The sequence below is a fragment of the Poromitra crassiceps genome (assembly GCF_964638095.1).
Source record: "Poromitra crassiceps genome assembly, chromosome: 9".
Classification (NCBI taxonomy): domain Eukaryota; kingdom Metazoa; phylum Chordata; class Actinopteri; order Beryciformes; family Melamphaidae; genus Poromitra; species Poromitra crassiceps.
Genome location: NC_139630.1, coordinates 55,236,962 through 55,264,280, shown reverse-complemented (window position 1 = coordinate 55,264,280; position 27,319 = coordinate 55,236,962). Strand labels below are relative to the sequence as shown.

Sequence of the window (27,319 nt, the reverse complement as noted above, 5' to 3'; positions counted from 1 at the left end):
GGTCTCACCCCTTATTCCCCTCTCTTCACACACGCGACGAGGGCTCTGCTCTCTGTGTGTCTCGCTGGGCTCCACATTATGAAGACGAGTCGCACGCAGCTGTCAGTAGCCGCTTTCACACCGGCCTTGAAAGTGTCAATGAATACAGTCTACAAACAATCCGTCTCTGTCCCGTTCTGAAACAATTTCTCCGAACTGCGATGTGTTGGACAGTAAAGACTAACGTTAATTGTTACTTTTCAATCGTCAATTAGACCGCTTCATGTCTGCATCTTTAGGACACGGTAAAAACTACTGTTTGATCAGTGCGCGCTGAACGCTGTGAGATTAGCAAGGTGTCGGGTTTCAGGCCATGCGCTCCTCTCTCTCTCTCTCTCTCTCTCTCTCTCTCTCTCTCTCTGCATGTGTTTAGGAGACGTGATTTTTTTTTTTTTTTTACCGTTTAACTGATAGTATTAATCGGTTAATGTTCTAACGGTCGATTATCGGTTAAACGGTTATCGGTTGACATCCCTAGATAGAAGGCGAGGGGCCACTTAATAAACAAACGATATACATTTTTCTCTAGCGGATTGTAGGTTTTTGGGGTGTCAGCTGGAGTTTAGGCTGACAATGTTGTGCACACCGGATAGTTAGTTAGGTTAAGTTAGTTAGGTTAAGTACATACATAAGTGCCTGGGTAGCGAGCAGATGGTGGTATTTGACAATTTAGCAGCTAAATCATAGATTATTGAAAGATATTCCATATTCCAGACTGAAATGCTATAACAGAAGTATTGGCCAGAATGGCATGAATGTTTATTGGACACTTATTCAGCAGATATCTTGCATGTTGTGTTCAGGTGCACTGTAAAAGTTTTTTTTTTTTTTTTTTTTTGGTCAACATCTTTTTGTGGCAGTCAAAATCCTTTTGTGGCGGTGCGCCACAGATTCCTTTGTGTATGGGAAACACTGGTAGTAGTTTGGAGCACTTGGAGCAGACTGGTGTCTAAGCAGCAGCAGGAGAACCTGGTTTATCTACAGTGATATCTTCAATGCTTGTGGGCCAGAGAATGGGCGCAGAGGGAGACACAATATACAATCAAATAATGACTTGAGATTAGGGCTGGGCGATATGACCAAAATCTCATATCCCGATATAGGTCATTTCATATCCCGATAACGATATACATCACGATATAGCATATTTTCTGTAAATGGAAAAGGAAATGGAAATCCAGACCTTGTAGAAAAGTGTCGATTTTTGGGGTTAGGGTGAAAGTAATGTCAACTTACTTTCTGAGGCACACAATTACTCACATAAGACCCTACATTTAATAGTTAGAAGGTTTTTGTGGATTTTGCTTTCCAGGGACTTTAAGACAGTGGAGCAGGCAGCTGGGCCGTCGGCCAGGGAGTGGACAGGAACAGCGTATTGGCAGGCCAGGCTCTCTCCACTCCACTGTCCCCCTCTCCTTCAACCACTCTATTGGGTCTCCTCTTTTTTTGAAGTCTTAATGAGCGAGCAGCATTTGGACCTGGAGACCGGAGAGGAAAGATGATCTGAGATCATCATCAGGGCCAATTTGTGCTTGGAGGCCAGCCCAGGCTGTTGGCCTTGGGCCAGCGTTGATGATAGTCAGGCGGAGAGCAGGGCTACGCACGCACGCACGCATGCACGCACGCACATACACGCACACACATACACACACACATTATATAGAGCCACGGTTAGCAGTGTTTGACAAGTGGTTGACCTGTGTGGTTTAGTGTAGCGCTGCACGATTTGGGGGAAATTTTGGGGGGATTAGCGATTATGGTGGACAATATTGCGATTGCGATTGTGATTGCGATATAATAAATAAATGGTATCTAGGGATGTGCCGGCATGAGTTTTTGACTGTATGATAACCTTGGACAAAAATACCACGGTTTCACCTATCACAGACTAAAATACATGAAATATGTTACAAATCTATTAAAACGAAATAAATAAAACAATTTGAAATAAAATTATCTTTACAAAAAATAAAAAAAATTGAGACATTTGCCTGTCCCAAAGATGTAAAAAAGAAACACCAGAAAATTTAGGGTTAGGGTTAAAAAAACGTGAAAAAATAATAATAATCGCACACTTTTGCAGTTATGTAATCACACGTGCTGACATCGCGATTGCGATTAGATTAATCGTGCAGCACTAGTTTAGTGCTAGCTGGTGTTAACCTGCACCAAAGCCTAGCCAAAGGTTCTGTCACCTCCAGCCTTGAGGTGTGTGTGTGTGTGTGTGTCACATTTGATTGCATTATTAGTGTTTATGTCCTTTGTACTTTGTATCTACAGTATGTGGACAAATAAACCATTTGTGTGTGTGTGTGTGTGTGTGTGTGTGTGTGTGTGTGTGTGTGTGTGTGTGTGTGTGTGTGTGTGTGTGTGTGTGTGTGTGTGTGTGAACGGTAAGCTGAAATCGTCTGCTAACCTCAAAGTAGCTAACGTTAGCTTAGCTAGCTTGCAGGCAGGAACCTGCAGGCAGGAAGTTGACATGTTGTTGCTTGCTTGGCAACACTTGGTTGTGCAATCCTGGGGGAACTGTTTTTGTTGGCGGAGGCGACTTAACAGACAGAAATCATCTGTTGTCGCAAATGACTTAAAACAATGCTATTATGACTTGATGAATAGCTTTGTTTATGCTGTACAGCTGTTGTATAAAAGCAATATCACATGAGAGTGCTGTTGTCTAATATCACATTCGCTGTGGATCTAGCTGTCAAGGAAGTAAGTTGGAGTGTTCATCTTCCGTATATATGATCTTTGTGTACAACACGTGACGTGACATAGGAGAACACAGGATTGGGGGGGGGGGGGGGTTTGTTCTCCCCCCGTTTTGGGCGTGGTTTCTGAATGATGACGCGCTCCGCAGTGTCTCTAAGCTTTGAAGTGAGTGTGTCAGTGTTCTGTCTGTGCTGCCTGCCTGTCTAGTGAAGCATGCCAACACGGTCTCTCTGCTATGAATCATGTGTTAGTACAGTAGTGGGCCAGGCCAAATAGTGGAATACCTATCCACCAATCATCCTGTAACGCACGCTTCTTTATTTTTAGAGGCTGCTGAACCTGCTGCACTAGAAGCAGTCAGGGAGGCAGTATCTCTGTATCTGTGTATCACACGGAGGAAGGTCAATATGTCTGTGCCAAGTGTGTTTTTATACTATTAAGAAGAAAACAGACATGATGTGTGTCTGCAGATTTCTGTTTTTAATGTGCACCATTTTTCTTGTTTGCTTGTCATTGTAGGCAACTAGCTCATGAGGTCACTTTTGGGTCTGTGAATGAAGACCACTGTTGATTCATTGACCCAGACATTTATTCATTTTTCCACCTTTTGGCAATAATACCATATTTAGTCTAGTTTTGTCAGATTTGATCTCTGCACAATGAACATTGTGATTTGTGAAATGCCTTTTGCATGTGGGTCTTATCACAGAAGCCAAACAGAATGGGTCATGTGATGGGTCATGTGATACATGTGTGTGTTAGCCTTTGTGCTTGCCTTGATTGTGGGACCCATTGTAGCACTGATAGTTTATCTCATAATTATAGATAAACACATGAATAAATGCATTTTGTTCAAACATATTTTTGTTGTTTTTCTTTTGGCCAGGCTAAATTGTGATGAATTTACAATGTCTTTTGCATTTTCTCTAGCAGTATGGGCAGCCAGTCATCCAGCAGTACTGTAGCACCTACTGGCAGGACAGGAACTATTTTTGTCCCTAAACCCGTCCCCTACATTCACCGGCTACTTTCACTATTTAGTCAACTAATGAGAGTTTTGAAATAGAACAGGGCCTTCAAGTGATGGCTAGTTACCTACCAAAGTGGCTCATAGAGAAGACAAACCTCCTGGACAAAGACCAAATTTACCACTATTTTATAGCAAACATCAGACTCACAATAACAATCACTTTTATTGCCACAGTATGCAAGTTACATAGGAGGAATTTGTCTTAGTGTCTGTATGCAGCGTAGCGGTCACATCAATATACAGAGATAAGAAGTAGGAAAGCTAGCTAAAGATAATCACAAAGTTGCAAGTGCAATCAGATATATATACAATATGTACATGAGTGGAGGAGTGTTGAGTGTTCAGTGGACATTACATATGAATTTACATTGATATTGACATTATTCCACTGTTGCTGCAGAGTCAGTATAGGAAAGACACTGGGATTTCTCAGCTGTCTGTCACTGTCATTGTCCATCTTCTGAGCCAGTGTCTGCAAACCTATTGAGTGTTGAATCAGTAGCAGGTAGCAAGCGACACGTATTTATATGTGTCGCTTGCTACGGTTGCTTTGCGGAAGCAACCGACGGTTCACGCCTCCGCGTCGTCCATTAATTCCTGATAATGGACACCTCGTCGTGCGTTAACCCTTACATAACCTATGTGCTCTGTTAACCCTTACATAACCTATTAGGGGTGTCAAAAATAATCGATTATACGATGTATCGCGATGCGGACGTGCACGATTCTGCATCGATTAACAAATATCAAAAATCGATTATTTAAAAAAAAAAAAAAAAAAAAAAAAAAAAAAAAAAATGTATAATCAAATAAAATAGAATGTAAGTACATGCAGTTGTTTATTTTAATTATGGATCATAATACAATGCAATTCCAAATGCACTTTTATTTTAAAAGTAGCCACACAGTGAGAAAAAAGAAAGTGAGAAAAAATAAATCATGTATTGCGGAAAAAGTGATGCATCGATTTAAGATGCATCGCGATGCATCGTTTAATCGAATCGAATCGAATCGTTGACAGATGAATCGTAATCGAATCGAATCGGGAGGCCAGTGAAGATTCACAGCCCTATAACCTATGTGCTCTGCTAATCTGGTGACATTTTGATACAAGACTAATCTTTGTATCTCTTTTCTCTCATTGTGTTTTCACCCCCTCCAAACCCTGTCTTCCCCTCAATGTCCTCCTTATCTTTGATGTCCCCCTGACGTCCTCTCTACCTTCCTCTCCCTGTTGCCTCATGTCCCCCTGACGTCCTCTCTACCTTCCTCTCCCTGTTGCCTCGTGGCCTTGTGCTTGTTGCTCTCTCTTCTCTTCCTCCCTTCATCTGGATCTCCGTCACTTTCTCCCTCTCTCCACTGTCCCTTCTGCTGTGGTCTCTTCCCCTCTCTTATGGCCATACTCTCTCTCTTCACTTCCTTCCTCCTGTCTGCCTCTCTCTCTCTCCCTCCCTCTCTCCCTCCCTCCCTCTCTCCCTCCCTCCCTCCCTCCTCTCTCCCTCCCTCCCTCCCTCCCTCCGTCCTCTCTCCCTCCCTCCCTCCCTCTCTCCCTCCCTCCCTCCTCCCTCCTCCCTCCTCCCTCCTCCCTCCTCCCTCCTCCCTCCTCCCTCCTCCCTCCTCCCTCCCTCCCTCTCTCCCTCCCTCCCTCTCTCTCTCTCTCCCTCCCTCCCTCCTCCCTCCTCCCTCCCTCCCTCCCTCCCTCCCTCTCTCTCTCCCTCCCTCCCCCCTCCCTCCTCCCTCCCTCCCTCCCTCTCTCCCTCCCTCCCTCCCTCCCTCCCTCCCTCCCTCCCTCCGTGTGTGAGTAGAGGTTGTGGTGGAGTTTGAGTATGAAGGGCTCCACGAGGACGAGTTGACTCTGCGACGAGGCGACGTCATCACCAACGTGCGGCGCATCGAGGAGGAGGGATGGATGGAGGGGGAGCTCCACGGCACGAGGGGTCTCTTCCCAGACAACTTTGTCAAGGTGAGAGGGAACTGTCTGAGATATTTATTTTTCTCTCTGTCGCTCCATTCAACCCTTTGGAATCGCTCTGTCGCTCTGTTTAAATCGCAGTGGTGTAATGTAACTAAGTATAAATACTTAAGTACTGTACTTAAGTATTTTTTCTGAGTATCTGTACTTTACTTGAGTACGGTATTTATATTTCTGTCAACTTTCACTTTTACTGCACTACATTTCCCAAATAAAATGGATACTTTTACTCCACTACATTTCCCCCAAGCATCTTAGTTACAAAGTCAAATCAGAAGAAATTGGGTAGCCTGCAAGCAGTCAGGTTTGTCAAATCAGTGCTCCTAGTTTGCAAGTTATGTTAATCACGATCCACACGCCATTCCATTTGGTGGCTGTAATGCAACATAACGTTGTTTGCCAGCGGCTATAAAAGTCAGGAAGAAGAAATAGACTTCCACTCAAGCCCAGGCATGTCTTCTGCTTGATTTCTTTTAACAGCATTTACTTGTACTTTTTGCTTTCAATACTTAAGTACATTTAATATCAGAAAATTACTTTTGATACTTAAGTACAGAAAATGTCAAGTACTTTAAGAATTTTACTCAAGTAATATTCTAATGAGTGACTTTGACTTTTACCAAAGTCTTTTTCTGGGAAGATATCTTTACTTTTACTTAAGTATGGTTTTCGAGTACTTTATACACCACAACAGGCACAATAATTGACGGACATCTGGGGGCTATAACGTTACGCAATGTCATGATGTTTGTCCACTACGAGCCACCGTAGTTGTTTACAAGCTAAGCCTATCAGCGTGCTCCTAACGCGAGCTCTATACCGGTAGTACAGACTTCACTTCATGTCAGCTGTCAGCCTGTCAATCAGCTGTCAATGTGGTTTGTTTGTTTGTTGCCACACAATAAACCAGCGGTTTGTTCCAAGCCAGTGTGATCCTTGACTCACTCTCACACAGCAGCCAATCAGCGTTGAGCAGTGAGCGACTGATGCCAGCGTAATTTCGCTCGAGTTGGGATATTTCATCTCGGGCGACGAGCAAATTTTCTCCCTATCGCTCTGTCTCTGTCGCTCGGACGCCCAGCGATTTTTCTCCCGGGCGAATATACGCTCAATCGCTCGTTTGCATTGACTTTGTATGTAAACTCGATGCCAGCGAAAAACTTGAATAGGTCGGTGTGAACGCAGCTTGAGACAGAGGGGGGAAAACACAGCAAGACAGCTTTACTGTAACGAGGACATGATGGAACATTTAATCCTATGACTCTAGTTCATTTGCATTTCACCTCAGACAAGACAGGACACTGCTTTCAAGTCTGACATTTACCTCGATTTGCTAGAAAGATGAACAACATTTCAGCTTTTCACCAACTAGGGCGCTGCTTGATGATGTCACTAGGTTGACTGTACAGTACAGTACAGTACAGTGCAGTACAGTACAGTAGTGGAACAGGCTAGCTAAGTGTTGCTAGTAAGGATTTTGAATTTTAACAGGCTCACAGCATGTGCTGTTGTGTTTCTGACTTGGATTGTGGTTGTTTTGATTCATCAAAACGTTCAAAATCCTTATACTGTACTGTACAGTCAACCTAGTGATGACGAGTCAGCATGGCTTGGCGAAAAGGCTAAATGTTTAAACATCTAAACATCTTTCTAGAAAGTCTAGGTGAATGTCAGACTTGAAAGCAGTGTGCCGTCTAGTCTGAAATGCAAATGAACTAGAGACACATCATCAAATGTTTCACGTCCTCTTTAAGGTTGTCCGTCGTGTCCGACGATGACAGTCCTGCCTCTTGCTATTTGTGAGTCTTTTTGTGGCTGAGGTTTACAGTAGGGGTGGGAATCGTGGAGTAACTCACGATACGATATGGTCATGATACTTGGCCCTCGATAACGATATTATCACGATACAGTGATTCTGCGATAATTGATATATTGGAAGAAATGTAACCTACGATACATCACGATATCTGTGTAACTGAAGAGAAAAAAATACCCCTAAAAGGCAAGAAGCAGGTATTATGTATTTATTAGCAGAATTGACATGAACTCTCTCAGAGTTCACTCACTCACTCATACCATTTTCGATACCACGGAGGAAAAGTTACACATTAAGTCTTTTTATTATTATTATTAAAACAAGAAAACCTATATAACCTACCTACCTATATAATTTCTAAAAGTAGATATTAATGATCAAACATTTCCATTCATGTAGCCTACAGTATTTATGTTTTTGTTTCAACTACAAACATAAATAAACGTCAACTTGAAACTATGTTTCAACTACCACACACAGCATAATATTTTAGCCTGTTTATTTAAAAAAAAACAAAAAAACATATCGATACTTGGTGCCAGTGTATCGATAACGTATCGCAAGTGGAAATATCGCGATAGCGTGAGTATCGATATTTTGTCCCACCCCTAGTTTATAGTGAGGTTTACAGTACAGGGTACAGTGAACAGGTACAGGTTTACTGTTTACAGTACAGGTTTACACTACAGTGATGTACCAGTTGTCTAGTGCACATGTGTGTCCTTACTAGGGTTGTGCGATGTCACCAATATATCCATCGTGATTGTTTCACAGTCAAACATCGTGATTAACGATGGCATCGTCATTTATGCCATCAGCCGCTGCAATGCACGTTAAAAGCAGGACAGCTGAGCTCCCGGCGACATTAAACAAGCGCTCCCAGTGCAGAGAAGCAGTAGAGCGGAGGAGGGGGAGGGGAGGCTTCTCTGAGTCTGAACTGGGCGCGCTCGTTTCATGCCGCCGGCGCGTCCCCCACGCGTCACGGTAAGTGGACTTGGTATGTTTTATTATTAAAACGGCACAAATTTAATTCGAACAGATAATTAATCACGATGATCCGATGTAGAAGCCTCAGAGGTCGATGGGGGGTCGGCCAATCACGATGGTCGATGCCATCGTCCATCGTGCCAACCCTAGAGTCCTTACCAGGTATTTTGACAATGGCTTTAAAAGTGACTCAGCTCATCAGCACTGAGAACTCAAAGCATCCATTTTGTAACCTTATAAGGAACCTCGTCTTGAGCTAATCAGAAATGCATCGACCTCTCTGCTCTCTTCAGTTAGATCCTTAGCTATTGCATTTCAATGTAATAATCGTAGTCTACTTACCTGCCTGTTGAAATAAGATCACTGCTGTACTCAGACTGCTTCTGTGAAGCCCCCGCTTTGCTATGCTTATCTTTGTCATTTTGTCATGCTATCTTTAATGCTAATGAAGTTAGCTTGTTTACAGAGCAGTGCTGCTGACCCGGCACCACGGACGTCTTAATGTCCTTAGTTCTTCTGATGCCATTAGAGCTAATCCCATTGAAGCTATGAGGGTGAATCTATGGCCATTAGTGTCAGTAATAGACTATGGCCCAGTAACTGCTTCTTTGATTTAGACTGATCTTCACATTCCCTCTCCTCAAACGTAAAGCTGGACATTCATAAATGTGCTTTCTGGAAGGAAATTCATGTTATTTACTTGCTTCACAAAACGACAAAATACAAAACGCAGCTGGAGCGCCTTTCGCAATGCCAAGGGGATTGTGATGGACAAGAGATGATTCCATGTGAACTTAAGATCATCATCATGTGCACTTAATTAAGATCAGGAGATTTTTCAGCATCTGGTTTGTCTCTGGATTGGTAGAAGGCAAAAGTGAGGGATATATATATATATATGAGGTTCTGATTGTTCCCATGTTGAAAACAAACAAACAGACATCTGGTTTGTTGTCTGCTGCCAGAATGTAAATGCACGGAGTTGCTATTCACCTTATGTTCAGACACGGGGGTGGGCCAAATTCTTCCGGGTCGTGTTAACACTTCCGGGGGTCACGGCACGAAATACAAAAGAACGTCAAAGGAAGAAAGTTGTTTTTGTAGCGGACAGTGCAGGGGCTAAAACAAAGAACGTAGCCTACTACTTTGAGCTCGGTACACAGCAAGCAAGCGGAGTATCCACTGTTAGCCAGGTCAGATAACGTTATCGTCGACAATGATGAGCACTTTCCTGTAAAACATACCTGGACTCCAACAAAGAAAGCTTCAGATAGTTTTCTCTCCTCCGAGCGCGCGAGCCACTTACGTCTATAAGACCCGCAGACGTTAACGTAATTCCCTGGAATGCGAGACTTAACGAGCCAGTTACATGGCGTTGCATTCTTAGACATTGCCGTTTGCTTTTATTTGGTATGTTACACACAATTGGATAAATTATGAGTTAATTCAGAGTTAGATGATATTGGAGCAGCCATTTTCTTTTTCTTTTTTTTTAGCTAGAAATCGTCACACGACCACACAACCGGGTCAAATGGGCGTGGCTACATAAGGTGAACAGCGCTGTTGTCTCTCCACTCCACTCTGACCTCCTTCCCCTGCTCCTTCCTCCCTCCTCGCTTCCTCTCCTCACTCTGACCTCCTTCCCCTGCTCCTTCCTCCCTCCTCACTTCCTCTCCTCACTTCCTCTCCTCCCTCCCTCCCTCCTCACTTCCTCTCCTCCCTCCCTCCTCACTTCCTCTCCTCCCTCCCTCCCTCCTCACTTCCTCTCCTCACTTCCTCTCCTCCCTCCCTCCCTCCCTCCTCACTTCCTCTCCTCCCTCCCTCCCTCCTCACTTCCTCTCCTCACTTCCTCTCCTCCCTCCCTCCCTCCTCACTTCCTCTCCTCCCTCCCTCCCTCCTCACTTCCTCTCCTCCCTCCCTCCCTCCCTCCTCACTTCCTCTCCTCCCTCCCTCCTCGCTTCCTCTCCTCCCTCCCTCCCTCCTCACTTCCTCTCCTCCCTCCCTCCTCACTTCCTCTCCTCCCTCCCTCCTCACTTCCTCTCCTTCCTCCCTCCTTGCTTCCTCACCTCCCTCCTCCCTCCCGTGGCTCTCTAGTGAGTCACGGGCAGTGAGAGAACTCATGTGTTGAAGTCAGTCAGTGAGCGGGGAGAGTTAATCCTGTAAGAAGTCTGCGCTCTGTGAGGTCAGAGCTTTGTGAACTTTGCTCCCGGCAGAGTTACCGTCACCTCAGATGTGGTGTTTTTTCCCCCTTCTCCTTCCTCTAATTGGTGAGGTTGACGAGCAGCATGTCCGGAGACGAGACGGTAAGGAATGTAACCGTGTAGCGCCGCTCTTACCCAGGCTCAAAGGCATCGGCATGACACAGGTGTCAGGTGTGTGTGTGTGTGTGCATGTTGTTGTTGTTGTTGTTGTAACTAAGGTTTAAGGTTTGGACCTTTGGAGTGAGGGCATTCTGGCTGGTCAGCACATGTTCAAGGAAGTACAAACGTGTGTGTGTGTGTGTGTGTGTGTGTGTGTGTGTGTGTGTGTGTGTGTGTGTGTGTGTGTGTGTGTGTGTGTGCGTGCGTGCGTGCGTGCGTGAGAGAGAGGGTGTGAGAGAGAGAGAGAGAGCGAGTGTTATGCTTGTGTGTTTTGGAAGATTTGGGGTCTTTGCTTTTATTTGTTTATGATTTTAGGTGTGTGTTTGGGAGTTAATACTGTATGATTTTATGATGGTGTGAGTATATAGTATGACAGACTTTAGATATACAGTTTGTGATTTTGTTTGAATATTTTTTGTATCTTTGTGTCTGTGTTGTGTAGAGTTCTAACTTCTAACATTTTGTGCAACCAAGTTTAATTTCATTGATGAAGTCATGTAAGGATCACTGCTAAGTGCTAAATTCACTTGAGATGATGATCAGATTAGGCCTGCAACTAACGATTATTTTCATAATCGATTTAATCTGTTGATTATTTTCTCGATTAATCGATTAGTTGTTTGGTCTATAAAATGTCAGAAAATGGTAGCAAATGACGATCAGTGTTTCCCAAAGGCCAAGATGACGCCCTCAAATGTCTTGTTTTGTCCACAACTCAAAGATAATATCAGTTTACTGTCATACAGGAGTAAAGAAACCAGAAAATCTTCACATTTAAGAAGCTGAAATCAGACAATTTAGACCTTTTCTCTTAACCCATTGATATCTGATGCAGCATTTGCGTGTATATCCCTCATTTGTGTGCGTATCCCTTTAAGACCGTGAACCGCGTCAACGCAGTTCGCGGTCTTAAAGGGATACACACAAATGCTGCATCAGGTATCAATGGGTTAAAATTGTACTCAAAACGATTCATCGATTATCAAAATAGTTGTAGATTAATTCTCTGTCGTTCGACGAATTGATTAATCGTTGCAGCTCTAGATCAGATCCAAGAATGCCAAGTTGATACTTGTGTGATGTGTGGAGAATGTGTGGAGACGCCAGGCCCAAGCAGCAGAGCACTCTTTACACTTTGATGTGATGCGATCAGTGAAGACATGTCAGCTCAATACTATGTACAGAGACTGTGCTGCTTGCTTGTGATGTCTTGTTCTTGCAAGTTGCAAGGAATCTTGGGGCTTCCTATTGGTTCCCATCAGCCAAGCCACCATCCAATCACTCCTCGCTTGGCCAGGAAGCTTCTAGGATTTGTGTCCATCTGTCCTCCTCGCATTGTTTTGCTTCCGGATCGTACTTTGGCCGTGCAGTAATATTGTCTAAAATAGGGCTGGGTTAAAAAAAAATCGATTCTCCGATTTTGAATCGATTTTTATTTTAATCCTTTGATATCGATACATATGTCCAGAGATTTTTGTTTTTGTTTTTTGTTTTTTTTTTAAACATAGGCTATAATATTATAGGCTGTGTGAGATAGTTGAAACATAGTTTCAAGTTGACGTTTATTTATGTTTATAGTTGAAACAAAAACATAAATACTGTAGGCTACATAAATGGAAATGTTTGATCATTAATATCTACTTTTAGAAATTATATAGGCTGAAATCAAATCACTGTGCATAATTGTGAGTGTCTTTATTGACAGATGAAAAGGCTGTTATTTACCCTTTGTCACCACCTGGTGAGTAAATATATGTGTAACTAAAACCATTCAAATTGACAACCGGTCCGCAACTTTTTTCCCCCATGTATCTACCGGTCCTTCGCGCAAAAAAGGTTGGGAACCCCTGTGTTACATAACTGGACAGCCATGTAATTCAGGTTACAGCTCAAAAAACATGTTTTAGTATCACTAACCAAATCGATATTGAAATAATCGAATCGGAATCGAATAGAATCAGGATTAATCGATTCGGATCGAATCGATTCTTGAAATTTGAACCAATACCCAGCCCTAGTCGAAAACACAAAGGAGGACACAAGAACACACATTAAGATTTGAGTTTGTTGAAAGAACAGTTCGTCCCGTTATTTTACACACTTAGGGTACTGTATGTGCACTTTAACAACCTGATTGTGTGTGTGTGTGTGTGTGTGTGTGTGTGTGTGTGTGTGTGTGTGTGTGTGTGTGTGTGTGTGTGTGTGTGTGTGTGTGTGTGTGTGTGAGTGAGTGAGTGAGTGAGTGAGGTAGAGATGTCCCGATACCGATCAGAGCCGATACTGGCCTATTTTGTGATACTGACATGGCCGCGCGCCCGATAACAAGTTACACCTACAGCATGCAACGTGACATTAACCTCAAAGTAGCAAGCCAGCGTCAGGCTCACACAGCTGTTAATGCATGCAGAGAAGCTTGGCTGTTCACTATAACACTGTGATTGTTTGCATCTCTGCCTGGAGCGCTTTGTGAGGAGACATAAAAAGCTATCAGGTCAGTAATCAGCTGATAGGGCTACAGCATGCACCGCATCCCTTGCCCATTCACTGTCTGACTGATTAGCTCTGCAGTTAGCCGCGTAGCCTGCAACAAGCTAGAACACTTTCTGTTCAACTTACAGGTTAACATTAGTTGCACTTCTAGCAGACAACACAGTGCTGTGGAACAAGCAAAGGCTTACCAGATCGTTGTAATACGTGCTATGTGTCCCGTAATTCATACTGCCTTAAAGTTTAACGTTTTAAAAGTGGAACGTAACGTTAATGTCCATGAATTTAGCAACAATTGTCACAATTTCACTTCCAGTTTATTGGTTTTGCCTTCAAAATAAAAGCATGATAAAGTTCGTTTTTTACAATAAACATTAAAGTAGTAATCTAACTACGAGACCCAACATAATGAACATAAAATCACGAGGAACCTCTATTTTAATGTTTGAATGAAAATAGACAAGCAGAACAAATACAAAGGAGATGCACAGATATGTGGTTTAAATGGTTGATTCATAGCATACCGTAATTTCCGCACTATAAGCCGCACCGGAGTATAAGCCGCAGCAGCAAAATTGCCTGTTTGTTACATATATAAGCCGCACCGGACTATAAGCCGCAGGTGTTTTAATGTTTTTTTTTTTTTTTTTTTTTTTTTTTTAATTGTGTTTTAATGTTTAATTACCATATGTAAGGGTTCATGCACAGAGGGGATTGTCGGGAAAGAGATGGCTGTTTGAGGAAGCTCCCATTTATTAACATTTCAACAAAACAACATAACACAACACCACCTGTGTTTTTTTTTACAGTGCACACAGTGTCCGCGGTGTGGTGAAAAGAGGGCAAGAGAGGAAATTAAAACAGAAGTGGATTTATAGTTAGAAAGAGTGCTAAAGAAGAGAGAATTCCGTTTTTTTTCCCCGAAAAAATCCATAGATAAGCCGCACCGTTATATAAGCCGCAGGGCCAAAAAACGGGGAAAAAGCCGCGGCTTATAGTCCGAAATTTACGGTACTTCTTTATTTAATGGGAAACCTTATTTCCTTATTTAATGGGAAACTTTTGTTTCATAAGGCATCAAGAGAAGAGACTATCAAGTATAGGTGATACCCGGTATGTGAAATTTGTGTGGTCTTGCGAAAACTAGGTACTTCTGCATATAATATATACTAAAGAAAATGACTAAAACCCATTATCTTGAAAAGTTATCTTTTAATTAACCATGAGGCGTAACAAAAACACGTTGTCGACCCCTAATTAAATACTCGGTATTCGGTATCGGCAAGTACCCAGATGTCAGTACTCGTACTCGTACTCGGTCAGCAAAAAAGTGGTATCGGACAAACCTAGAGTGAGTGTGTGAGTTAGTGTGTGTGAGTGTGTGTGTGAGTGAGTTGGTAGCTAATCTAGATGACATGTGAGAAGGATGAGAAGTGTTTGTTCTGCATTCAAATCCATCTTGCTGCGCTGTCACGTTCCTCTCTCTCTTCACTTTCTTGTCAGTGTCTCTCTCTCTCTCTCTCTCTCTCTCTCTCTCTGTATGGTTACAGCAACCCCACGGCCACTTTTTGCTGGCGTTTTCAGCTCCAGGTGGGACATGTTGAAGTAGTGGTCTGGCTCCAGGTGTGACAGGTTGAAGTACTGGTCTGGCTCCAGTCTGAGCATTTGAATAAGTGCCCTGGTTTGGTTTCAGTGAACAAAACTGATTGGGATAGGATGCTGTGTATATGTCACCTTTTCCTGACAGAAGTCATTTTCTTTTGATTTGTGACTTGTTACACACAACTCCAACACTATTTCCTTTATACAGTACAGTCTGCACTAACTCACTTTCTGGGATCATATTTTGTATATTCTCTTTTCATGAAGGGTTACTACTTTGAAATATAAAGATTCACATACAGAGCTTTTCCTGAATAAGGATATTACAGGATGCTACATTGCTACTATTTTAGTGCTGGATTTTCACTCTCAAATGCCCAAATGTCCATTTTGGGGGAAAAGATAACAACCTGAAATTCAATCAAATTCGATATTTCAAGAAAGCAGATCACCGTAAATGTTACTTTTTAGTACACAAAGGCCTGAAGATAACTTTGACAGCTCTGATGAAGACACCTTAATAAACCTTTTCCAGTGAAGCTCCAGTATCCTCTTTGGGTTCAGTTGTTGAGAAGTGGCCCATTGACCTGTTATGAGTTACTTTAATTCAAATCATTTGTGTGTGTTGAAATGTTTTAATCGTCGATCTTATTTTGCCGCGAAACTCCTCATATGCCCCATTATATAAATAATAATATGCCCCATTATATAAATAATAATGACATGCTACCTACAAGTGTGAAAAGGGACATTGTGCTACTCTGTAAATTCAAAGGGTGGGAATTTAAAATCATTTTCAAAGATCACACTCTTGACACTGTATCACCTTGTTGTCATTGGCTCTCATCCAGACTCATGTGTGCATGTACACACACACACACACACACACACACACACACACACACACACACACACACACACACACACACACACACACACACACACACACACACACACACACACCATATATCTCTAGTTGCACTGCATAATAAGCTGACAGTGTTATGTGAAGGCGTGGCGTGGACTTTGCACGTTGTCAAGGAGTTACCCAGGCTGGTGACGATCTGACATGTATGTTTTACCCAGGCTGGTGACGATCTGACACGTATGTTTTACGGCCGCGTGGCTGCAAGCGCTGATTAAGATCATTTGCCATAGCTACATTTAGCATGAGTGGGACATAGCTTGTACAGTGGTGCATTGAGCAGCACTGGAAGCAGGTTGCCATAGTTATAGTTTGTTTTGTGACGTGAGCTGAAGATCGAGAGAGACAGAAGAAGGGAGAACGAGGAGAAGGACAAATTCCTGGATCTTTTTGGAGTAGTCCTTTGAGTGTGTGTGTGTGTGTGTGTGTGTGTGTGTTAGGGCTGTGAATCATCCCTGGCCTCACGATTCGATTCGATTACGATTCAGAGGGCTACGATTCGATTCGATTACGATTATCGATCTTAAATCGATGCATCACTTTTTTCCGCAATACATGATTTATTTTTTCTCACTTTCTTTTTTCTCACTGTGTGGCTACTTTTAAAATAAAAAGTGCATTTGGAATTGCATTGTATTATGATCCATAATTAAACTAAACAACTCCATGTACTTCCATTATATTTTATTTGATAAAAAAAAGAAAAAGTAATAATAGATTTTTGACATTTGTGAATCGATGCAGAATCGTGCACGTCCGCATCGCGATGCATCTTATAATCGATTATTTTTTACACCCCTAGTGTGTGTGTGTGTGTGTGTGTGTGTGAGAGATGGGGACTTGGACTTGGGACTTGGACTTGAGTCGCACTTAAGTCTCACTCACAGTGACTTGAGACTTGACTTGAGACTCGTCCTCAAAGACTTGAGACTTGACTTGGACTTGCAAAAAATGACTTGTGAGCATCTCTGGTGTGTGTGTGTATGTTTTCTTGTATTGAGGACTAAATGTCGTCATAAAGATGGAAATATGAAAAACAAAAAAACAAAAAAAACATTTTGCAGTGCACCCTTAGTTCACACCTGGCATTAACCATGCATTTCATATCCAGATTGTCTAGATCTGATGCAGCTGGATTATTTCCCACCTGTAAGTGAAATTTGTCTCCAGTGTGACACAACGAAATCTGATTTCTCTTTCCCTCGCAAAAACGCAGATTTACTTCTGCTGTTTTTCCCATACAAATGCAGTTCTTGGCCCGGCCCGGCCCAGCACGGCCTGGGCTTGTGTTTCCATGACAACAGGGCTATATCCTAGCCTATGCAGATGCCCTCCTCTCGCCTCAAGAGCAGCGCCACTGGCCAATGGAGTCATGCGCCAAAGTATTTGCCATGATTGCTAAATAAAGTTAGTTAAATCCTATCAACTGGCCTCTCATGATTGAAGTGAGGTCTCCAGACCAAATTTCAAGCAGAAGGCCACTCATGCATAACCTGATCACCCCGTGACGTCAGTCAAGTCCAAGTATGACGTCTGCAATGACGTCAGATATGACGTCGGTTCATTCTCATATATATAGCAAGGGTTCTACGTCACCTCTCTCTCTCTGGCCGATCATAGCAGCAGCTAGCTTCACGGCAGTCCATCTCCCCTGAAGCCATCCTCCGAAGCGTCGTTTTGCCCCACCCACCTCCCCAGTCCGCCACCAACGAGTCTGGACTCCTGTAGGATCCCCCACGGGGGGGGGGGGGGGGTCCCCTATCCTAGCCTATGCAGATGCCCTCCTCTACCCGCTTGAAGGTGTGCCTTTACTAGATGACACGCTTGTCTGGAGTTGCAAAGCCGCGGCAGCATAGATATATGACCGTGTGACTGTGACTAGTCACTAGGGTTGTCACGGTGTTGACATTTTCCCACCGGCTAATAAACACGTTACAACACCGGTTATACCGGTGTTGTAACGTGTTTCCTCCTATCTGGAGGAAACCCCAGGGGAGCACGGGGAGAACATGCAAACTCCATGCTTTGGCAAGCAGAGTCAATTATGATCTTCACTTATAGAGCGAGAGAGAGAGAGAGAACCCAAGAGAGACCGAGAGAGAGAGAGAGAATGAGATGAGAGGATTAGCAAATAAAGGGTTAATAGATGAGTTTTGGGCTGCAGGGACTAGGGATGTTCATCAATTATCGAAAACCGGTAATTGATCGTTAAGGAATTGAATCGATCATGTGGAATTTTTATCGATTATTGTTATTATTATTATTATTATTATTATTATTATTATTTATTTATTTTTGCGGACTAGGTTTGGGTGGAATTCGTTCCTCCTCGCCCCACTCCATTGCACAGCCGACTAACGTGAGGTGGAGCTTCATATAGTCTCTAGTTTTCTGGCTGGGCACGGGCCTTTGTGCCAACAAAACTGTTTTAAACATGGGGAATTCACACCGGCATGCGCCGGGGACAGCAGAGTGTTGGAGAGGAGACACAGTTCATTGAGGAGAACTGCCATAGGCATTCATTTTGTAAAAAAAAAAAATTAATATGATCGATAATCGATAATTGATCGTTCATTTTCCCGATTTTCGATTATGGAAATTTTTCAAAATGAACATCCCTAGCAGGGACTCAGCTCAACTACAGAGAAAGCAACAAAGTGAGCAACACGAGTCAAGCTGAAATGAATGTGTAGACAGTGGAGGTAGAGGTTACTTTATTATGATCTACATTAGCTGCAGCAAATACAACATCATACCAACATAGCAAGATGAAAGTTATTCAAATAGTGTAAATTATATCTTATAAATGTCCTTTCAGTAGCCATTGCTCATCAAAATAATAGATTTGGTTTGTTTCATGCTGTCATATCATCGGCAATCAGAGAGAAAGAGAAGTAGACGGAGAGAGAGAGAGCGAGAGGATTTCACACAAGGTGTTTTCTTTGGTTTGTCAGAACTGATCGGTGGGCCGGCGTGATTTGATTGGTGGGCCAGAGTTGGCCCGCGGGCCGTCAGTTGGGCGGGCCTGGTCTAATCTGTGTGATTGACAGGAGAGATGATCAGAGGACCATTAAGACTGGGACCAAAGTATGGGTAGAGTTCCTCATTGAAGGTGCAGCCAGTAAAGGAGTAGATAAGAGCTGCAGCATCTACGTCATAGAAGGAGACCAGACCCTCCTCATAATCCACAAACACCCCCACCTTCTGATGCTTCGTGTTCAGAGAGAGGACAGCAGGGCCAGCAAGAGCTTTGTACTTATTCCCATTCCTCAACACTATAGCCCAGAGTTTGCAGAAGCCATTCTGGCCACACCTAAAGGCCACACCTAAAGACCACCCAGTCTTCCCTTGAACCTGAACCTCGTAGTAAAACCCTCCTGAAGAGAAGCTCTGCTTTCCTAAGACACAGGCAGAAGGAAAAAACCTCTCTGGGTTGTCTGCGAGATTCTTCTTGACTTTTATACCATGATGTACTTGTTTCCCATCATCGGACAGGATGAGCTTGAACTGTGCTGTATCCGGATCCAGAGTCACATCCACTGCATACTGCTGGAGCCTCTTCAGCTCAACATCAGCGCACAGCTTCTCCATCTCTTCCCTGAGAGTCTCCTCCAGCTGAGCCACAGCTCTCCTCACAGTCCCCACATATGATGAGCGATGGACACCGACCTCTGTCCAGTCCTTGGTGTGTGGAGGAGGAGTGATCAGGGATGGGAAGCTTTGGAGGAGGTAGAGGTGGTATTCAGTGCGTGAGAGCTGCTTCACCTCAGCGGTTCTCTTCATCAGCTCAGAGATCTCCTGTTCCAGCTCTTTGATGAAGCCTTCAGCCTCTTTCTCTGTTGTACGCTGCTTCTCTTCGATCGTCTCAATGAGCTCAGCCTGGCCTCTCTGCACAGACCGCATCAGAGCAGTGAAGACCCGCACACTGGCTGCTCTCTCTCTGTCTGCAGCCTCCTTGCTGAGCTCTACTGACCTGTTTGATCTCCTCAATCTTCAGTTGTCTCTCTTGGATCATCTGCTGAATTTCAGCCTCTGTTTTAGGTCCTACTACTCACTGACCTTCTGAACTGAGCAGCCATCTCGGATATGAAAGTATTGCGCACCAGCTTAGGTCTTCCGTCAAAAACCTCTTGACACATGGGACACTGGCATGGGGCACTGATGTGCCAGTGCTGAGCGATGCAGATGGTATGGTGACTGGATCAATGAACACATCCAGACAGATGGAACACAGAAAGTGCTCTTCAGATAGGAGACAGCTGGCATTAGACATATCTAACACTGAGACCACAAATAAATGAAGTCGCCCCTTTTATAACCTCAGCAGGGAAGGATTCATGACATCACTGATGATGTCATAATGTTATGTCATAATGTTATGTCTGTTATGTCAATTTCGGACACCACGAGCAAGATAAGATTTTTTTCCACTTAAAAGGGATATATATATACCGGTATATATGTTTCCCACAGGATTTTGAGTATTTGTGGTGGGGGACCGCAGACCCCCTAGGGGATTGCGGGGGCATGCCCCCCCGCGAGATATGTTTTAAACATTTTAAAGTAAAATGCATGAATTTGGTGTACTTTGAGAAAGCTTAAGAGCAAAATTAAAAGGCTAGATCTATGAAGAACATGTCATCATTACTGTGCTGTGGGTTTACAATGACAAACTAAATTTCTCCCTATAGGTCAGAGATACTCAACTTGCTTTGCCACTTTCGTGAAATGATAGAAGGCGAGGGGCCAGTTAATAAACAAACAATATAAATTTTTCTGTAGCGGATTGTAGGTTTTTGGGGTGTCAGCCGGAGTTTAGGCTGACAATGTTGTGCACACCGGATAGTTAGTTAGGTTAAGTTAGTTAGGTTAAGTACATACATAAGTGCCTGGGTAGCGAGCATATGGCGGTATTTGACAATTTAGGAGCTAAATCATAGATTATTGAAAGATATTCCATATTCCAGACTGAAATGCTATAACAGAAGTATTGGCCAGAATGACATGAACATATATTGGACATTTATTCAGCGGGTATCTTGCATGTTGCGTTCAGGTGCACTGTAATTTTTTTTTTTTTTTTTTTTTTTTTTTTTGGTCAACATCTTTTTGTGGCGGTCAAAATCCTTTTGTGGCGGTCAAAATCCTTTTGTGGCGGCCCGCCACAAATTCTTTTATCTATGGGAAACACTGATATATATATATATATATATAGACTGGACAGTGTGTAACTTTTTATTTTATTTTTTATTTTAAGACCAGTTTTAGATTCAGTCGTATTCTGGTGTAGATGTTGTGCTCTATACATTAACGCAGTATGAGAACACATTCAGATCACAATCAAGAAGAGATATTTGGAGTCATTTTGCAATAGAAATCACATGCAAAATAAACCAAAAATACAAGATATTTTGCTTGGCATCCTGTTGTTGGATAATCATTGAAGTACCTGTAGATAAGATAACACTAAAATCTCCTTCTGGAAATGTTGATATATGTAGAAACAACACCGTGCTTCCAATCTCACGCTGTCTTTCCTCTGTGTTTTCAGGAGGTGAACAAAGAGGCCAAGGAAAGTAAAAATGATGTGAAGGAGGAGTCCTGTCAGCCCCAGAAGAGGGAGGAGTCCTGTCAGCCCCAGAAGAGGGAGGAGTCCTGTCAGCCCCAGAAGAGGGAGAAGACCGGGGGGAACGTGGCCAACCTGGTTCACAGGATGAGCACCATCGGCATCCCGACCGGTGGCTTCCAGCCCCACGCACAGCCACCAGCACCCAGGAAGAGTATGTTACTGTAGGAGTGTGTGTGTGTGTGTGTGTGTGTGTGTGCACAGCCACCAGCACCCACTATTTAATATACAGAACAAAAATATAACTGCGAGTTCCATTTGAAAGCTGTATAATATAACACATTGGAGACAGCTGAAAAAAAGTGAGCGGTGGTGGTCTGTCTAAATGCATTGTAGAATGTATGTAGAAGACAAAATGATGCCAGTGTGCATGCATCTGGACTCTGTTTCCAGGCAACTCTGTGATTCTCTTCAAACTTTGTCTTAAAAAAAACAGCTCACTTTCCTCCGCAACTTCCGATATAATTAGTTTGCCCCACCCGACCCTACCTGTGACTTCAAAGTGCAGAAAGAAGGTGAGTTTAATGCCCAACCCAGATTGTCTAACGAGAATCCTATGGTCGATGAGAGGGCTCTTCCAACTGCAGTGTTGACACGACATTTAGAAGAGCCTGAGGGTAAACCTGTGCAATAATAATGCTGCTGTTTAATCAGCATGGGGGATCTGCCACACCTGTCAGGTGGATGATCTGCCACACCTGTCAGGTGGATGGATTACCTTGGCAAAGAAGTGCTCACTAACACGGATTTAAACACATTTGCGAACCTTTTCTTTTTTTTAGAGTGAGAGAGAAATATGCCTTTTCCATGCATAGAAAAAGTTATTTTACAGGTGTGCCCAAGCAGCATTTAGCCCAAGCAGCATTTACCCAACAGCCTTCAATCCCTACGCCCAGTCACTCTCTTTATAGCTCCCTACCCAGGTGCTAATAATTACTGGAACAAAATACCAGCACCAACAGGGGAGCGCCAACAAGGACCTACTTAAAGACACAAATGAACATGTTTATTACACTTCTATGGAACTGTTATACACTTTGTTGTTTCCTATATATATCTTACAATAATTTAGGAAATAAAAACGACTTAACAAAAACCTTACTATAACTCCCCCCTTTTAAGATGCTGCCCCCCCCCCTTTCAATTAACAATGGGAGCACCCAAAACTATAAATCCAGCTTCAGTTGCAGCTGTCAAATCTTTTGCCCAACCACCAGGAACTAGCACACAGACGCACGGACTGGTAAGTACACCCAGAAAACAACCGTCGCAATTGTGTCCGCAGTATTTCGGCTACCATCAAACAATACATAGACAGCCGGTATGCCTGTTTGAGGTATTGCCCCAACTGCTTCTCTGTGTCTCCTCCTTCCTTGTTGTCTTGACTGACTTCGATGGCTGCCAAGAACGGCCGAGCGGCGGATCCTCCTAAGTTACACAAGCACCAATCTGGGAACCCAGAGTCTATTTCTATTTGAAAAAGAGACCAGGCCAGGCCAGGCCAGGCCAGCACATGTGTGTGGAAAAGCCCTATTAGTTGTCAATGACAGAAACATGTAGGCTAAATACGAAACCATACGTCTAAACTTGTTTTCATTGCAGTGTTTCCCCTACCATTCTACAGGCCTGGCGGGCCCGCCAGACCAACGACGCCCCCGCCAGGCCAGAAAAAAAAAAGTTTTTTGTTTTTGTTTTTTGTTTTTTCCTACTCTCCCCAAAATTTCAATAAACCTTTATGGCATATTATTACAATAGAACAATACTGGTGTTGACAGTGTTGACAGTAATAGAAGATGCCAAATCATTCAAAACAATAAGCATTTTGCTTTTAGGAGCATCATGCCAGTGTGCGGCGCTGTTCCAAAACAGTGTCAACGTGTGTCGTTGCCTGGGAAACGCACATCCCATAATACAACTGTTCGCATCGCATCCCATAATAGTATTATGATACTTGGGATGCCATTGCGAACATAGAAGCGAACGGGTTAGCTAAAAGTTTAGCGTCGCCAGCGAGGGCCCCCGACGTTGTGGTCGGGGTACGTTTCGAAATCACCTCCAGGCCTGAAATTCTTTCTAGGGGAAACACTGCATTGCATTCTCATATGTACCATATCTCACTTATCTGATACGCAGATAAGCAGGTTAAAACAAAGTGAAGAATTACTTTTAAATATGATTTCACCTGTGACTGGTTTTTGTGTGCGTGTGTTTGTGTGTGCTGCATACCTCCTCCATGCCCTGTCCTGCTCCTATCAGGATCACAATTGATCTTTATCTCTTCTCCCCTCACCTCACTTTACCATTCTCACACAATGGAACTCGACCCAACGCGAAAATCCACCCGAAAACAGATTCAATTATGTGTATTTTTCTTATACCAGTGAATTAGTGGCCAAATGCAGATATGAAATCATGTTGAGCTATTTGCAGCTACAATGGAGTTAAGTAAACATGAGGTTTTGCTGTCAGTAACTCAGGATCAAAGAGCTGTCTAGACTCACTACAGTATTTAGCATTTTGAGCAACAATGCTACAGGCAGAAATGGATGGTAGAAGTGGCAGAGAAAGCATTTCTCCACAGACAGTAGCCTCAATAGACCAGAATGCAATGCAGCGACATGCATGTGTTCTGAGTACGGGGCAGTCACTGTTCTTATGCCCTCTCTGAGCTTCTGTATGTCCCAGTATGCAGGGATCCTTTTCATCCCCCAACCACAATAAAATGGCTGTACAGTAGAGCCCGAACGATATATCGGTCCACCGATATTGGCCGATGACCGATATATCGGTGTCGGCCGATATGTTGGCCGATATGCCGATATTTTTTTATATTTAGTATTTTTTAAGTTATAGACAGCATGTTGTGTGTATTTGATCTTTTTTCTTAACTCAAGTAATATTTTATATTTGTTCTATTTTTGTTTTTGTATTTCTAGTTATTTATAATGATTAAATTCCCAGTTCAGTTTACTGTTTCATTGCATTGATGTCATTTTGGACAATAAAGTTGATTGATAAGCTGTAAAATATCCTCCCTACATTTACATATCTCAAGTCATATCTTTGTCAAAGTGTTTGATATTTGAGGGATCATTGCAAAATAATTGTGTAATATAACGGTGTATTATATAATATAAGAATATCGGCCGATATATCGATATCGGAATCTTTTTACTCTCTAATATCGGTATCGGCATCGGCCTCCAAAATCCAGTATCGGTCGGGCTCTAGTGTACAGATTTCAATTTCCTTCCGTCGTTTGTTCATTCGTTTGCCATGACGCACAATATCTCACATCACTGAGCAGCTTTTTCACTTACGCTGAAGTTACACTGATTAGTCCAAGGGGGGTGCTATACTGTTTATGTATCCATGTGTCACATGTGATATCTCAGACACCACTGATGGTATTATGAACAAATTTTGAATGATTCCTCTCTCCACTGCCTTTTGGTATGATCAAAATTGCACATATTGGCCCAAGGAGGGGGGGGCTGCATTTGCTACAATTACAGATGAAAAGCATTAACTGGGACCCATGAAAATGTGTTCCGTCACCCTGGGGCCCAAGGCTCATTGAAACACAAACCTTGTATTCTTTAATTGGTTAATTGGTTTCATCCCAGGGCAATAGCCTTTGTTTTTGAGGCATAATAAGCACGAGCACATCAGATCCTTGTGTATATTATATATATATATATATATTCTGCTGGTGTTGCTTGTCAAGCGGCTACTGTTTCAGCCGTTTGCGTTCCCCATTTTAACCCATTGATACCTGATGCAGCATTTGTGTGCGTATCCCTTTAAGACCGCGTTAACGCGGTTCGCGGTCTTAAAGGGATACGCACACAAATGAGGGATATACACGCAAATGCTGCATCAGGTATCAATGGGTTAAGTCAACACCAACTCTTTGGTGGTGGTGGTATTTTCTGTGCTTGTTCAGCAGGGTGTGTCCGCTCGCTCGCTCAGCCTGACAAAGGATCACCTTGCTGAAAAATCCCAGAGTTCCTTGCAGGGGCGGGTTGTTGTTACTCCCTCCACTTCCTGGATTGCCTGTCCCAGTTCCCACACTGCCCCCCTTAGGCATGCAAGAGGAGACGAGACACATGTACACACCCACACGCACACAAGACAAGCTCTTCCAGTTCAAATGGAAAACATACCGTAATCACTCTCGCACGCACGCACGCACACACACACACACACACACACACACACACACACACACACACACACACACACACACACACACAGACACACACACACACACACGCACGCACGCACGCGCACACACACACACACACACACACACACACACACACACACACACACACACACACACAAACACACACACACGCACGCACGCACGCGCACACACACACACACGCACACACACACACACACACACACACACACAGCTGTGACGGAGCAGGTACTGGACAGGACTAACTGGTGTGTTCTTCCATGCCTTTGTCCTCCCAGAGCCTAAAAAGCGTCAGTGCAAGGTGCTGTTTGAGTATCTGCCGCAGAACGAAGATGAGCTGGAGCTGAAGGTGGGAGACATCGTAGAGATCACCGAGGAGGTACGTCTCATGTCCTCATCGGACGTAAGTCACTGGGATTATATGTAATGGTGCAAGACGTTTGTAACTTGCTCACCTTCGGTGAGTTTCCAAAACCGTTGTCGTCATATTATTGCTATTTCTCAGCTGCTGCCATATGACATATGTTTCTTCATATGTACAGAGTGTCAGTGATGCGGGAGGTGCATGTACGATTTGTTGTCCATCGTGTTCGCCTCTTGCTTGGTGCTCTGTGAAGCCCTGCTTGTTTCCTGTTTGCCTGAAGCGAATGAGAAAAATGTGCTCTATTTGCATTAGCCTCGCCTTGTTTAATTGCAGATATTAATTGCAGACTATTTGGGCTAAACTAAACAGCTGGCTGCAATTTCAAACATATAATTGGATCACATCACAGTGGCTGCTGTTGGTTATTTGCCACGGCGTGTCAAAACATCAACAATTAGTGCTCTTAATCTGTTTCTGTATGATTTTGGGAAATACATCCCCAAATGTGAAACACTGTATTAACTTGGCTGACTTTATAGCCAATATTCATCTGATTGGATTTATTAGTGATTGGAAACATGATTTTGATACTGCCTAAATTTCTGAAATTAATGTCAGACCTGGGTATCTGCCACCTTATGAGTACATTGTAATTTTTCATTAATTCCATTTTATGTTTTGTTTTGTTGTGTTTTTGTTTTATTTTATTTTATTTTATTTGCATTTGATTAGGATTGATAGTGATGCATATGCCATTTCGTGGACACATTATCCAGTATGTTCCAGTAGCACGAGTGTGCACGTGTTTAGCAGTTGAGAGTGGAATTGTAATCCCTTTACCTGTTGAGTTGTCACAATGTGTGTTTTGTGGGTGCAGGTTGAAGAAGGCTGGTGGAGCGGCACCGCCAACGGCAAGACTGGACTCTTTCCCTCCAACTTTGTCAAAGAGATGGACGGGGCAGGAGAGGAGGTAGAGTCCAACGACGCCACAGCAGACGAGACAGGTGAGAGAGACGCACGAGAGAGACAGGTGAGACAGTGAGAGAGACGGGTGAGAGAGTAGTTGGGTGTCCATCCAAAGCGATCGCAAATTTTAATTGAATTTTTATAAAGTCGGCAAAAGAAAATGCGAAATAATGCGCGTTTCCATCCGCTGCTATTACGCCAATTATACAGCTGTCTGAGCCACATCTCT

The 27,319-nt window shown here is 43.2% G+C and overlaps 1 protein-coding gene across 2 annotated transcripts in view; it reads left to right on the top strand.

Moving 5' to 3' along the window:
• LOC310782856 (CD2-associated protein-like) overlaps nucleotides 1–27,319 on the top strand; it is a 113,634-nt gene that overhangs the window by 31,187 nt on the left and 55,128 nt on the right. The window contains exons 2-5 of one of the 2 annotated variants that reach the window (XM_083643633.1): nucleotides 5,584–5,741; nucleotides 21,479–21,707; nucleotides 26,039–26,139; nucleotides 27,002–27,128. In XM_083643633.1, the coding sequence (XP_083499759.1) occupies nucleotides 5,584–5,741; nucleotides 21,479–21,707; nucleotides 26,039–26,139; nucleotides 27,002–27,128 (615 nt within the window). Of the gene's footprint in view, nucleotides 1–5,583; nucleotides 5,742–21,478; nucleotides 21,708–26,038; nucleotides 26,164–27,001; nucleotides 27,129–27,319 lie in introns of both variants that reach the window. The other variant, XM_083643632.1, reaches the window with a different exon arrangement.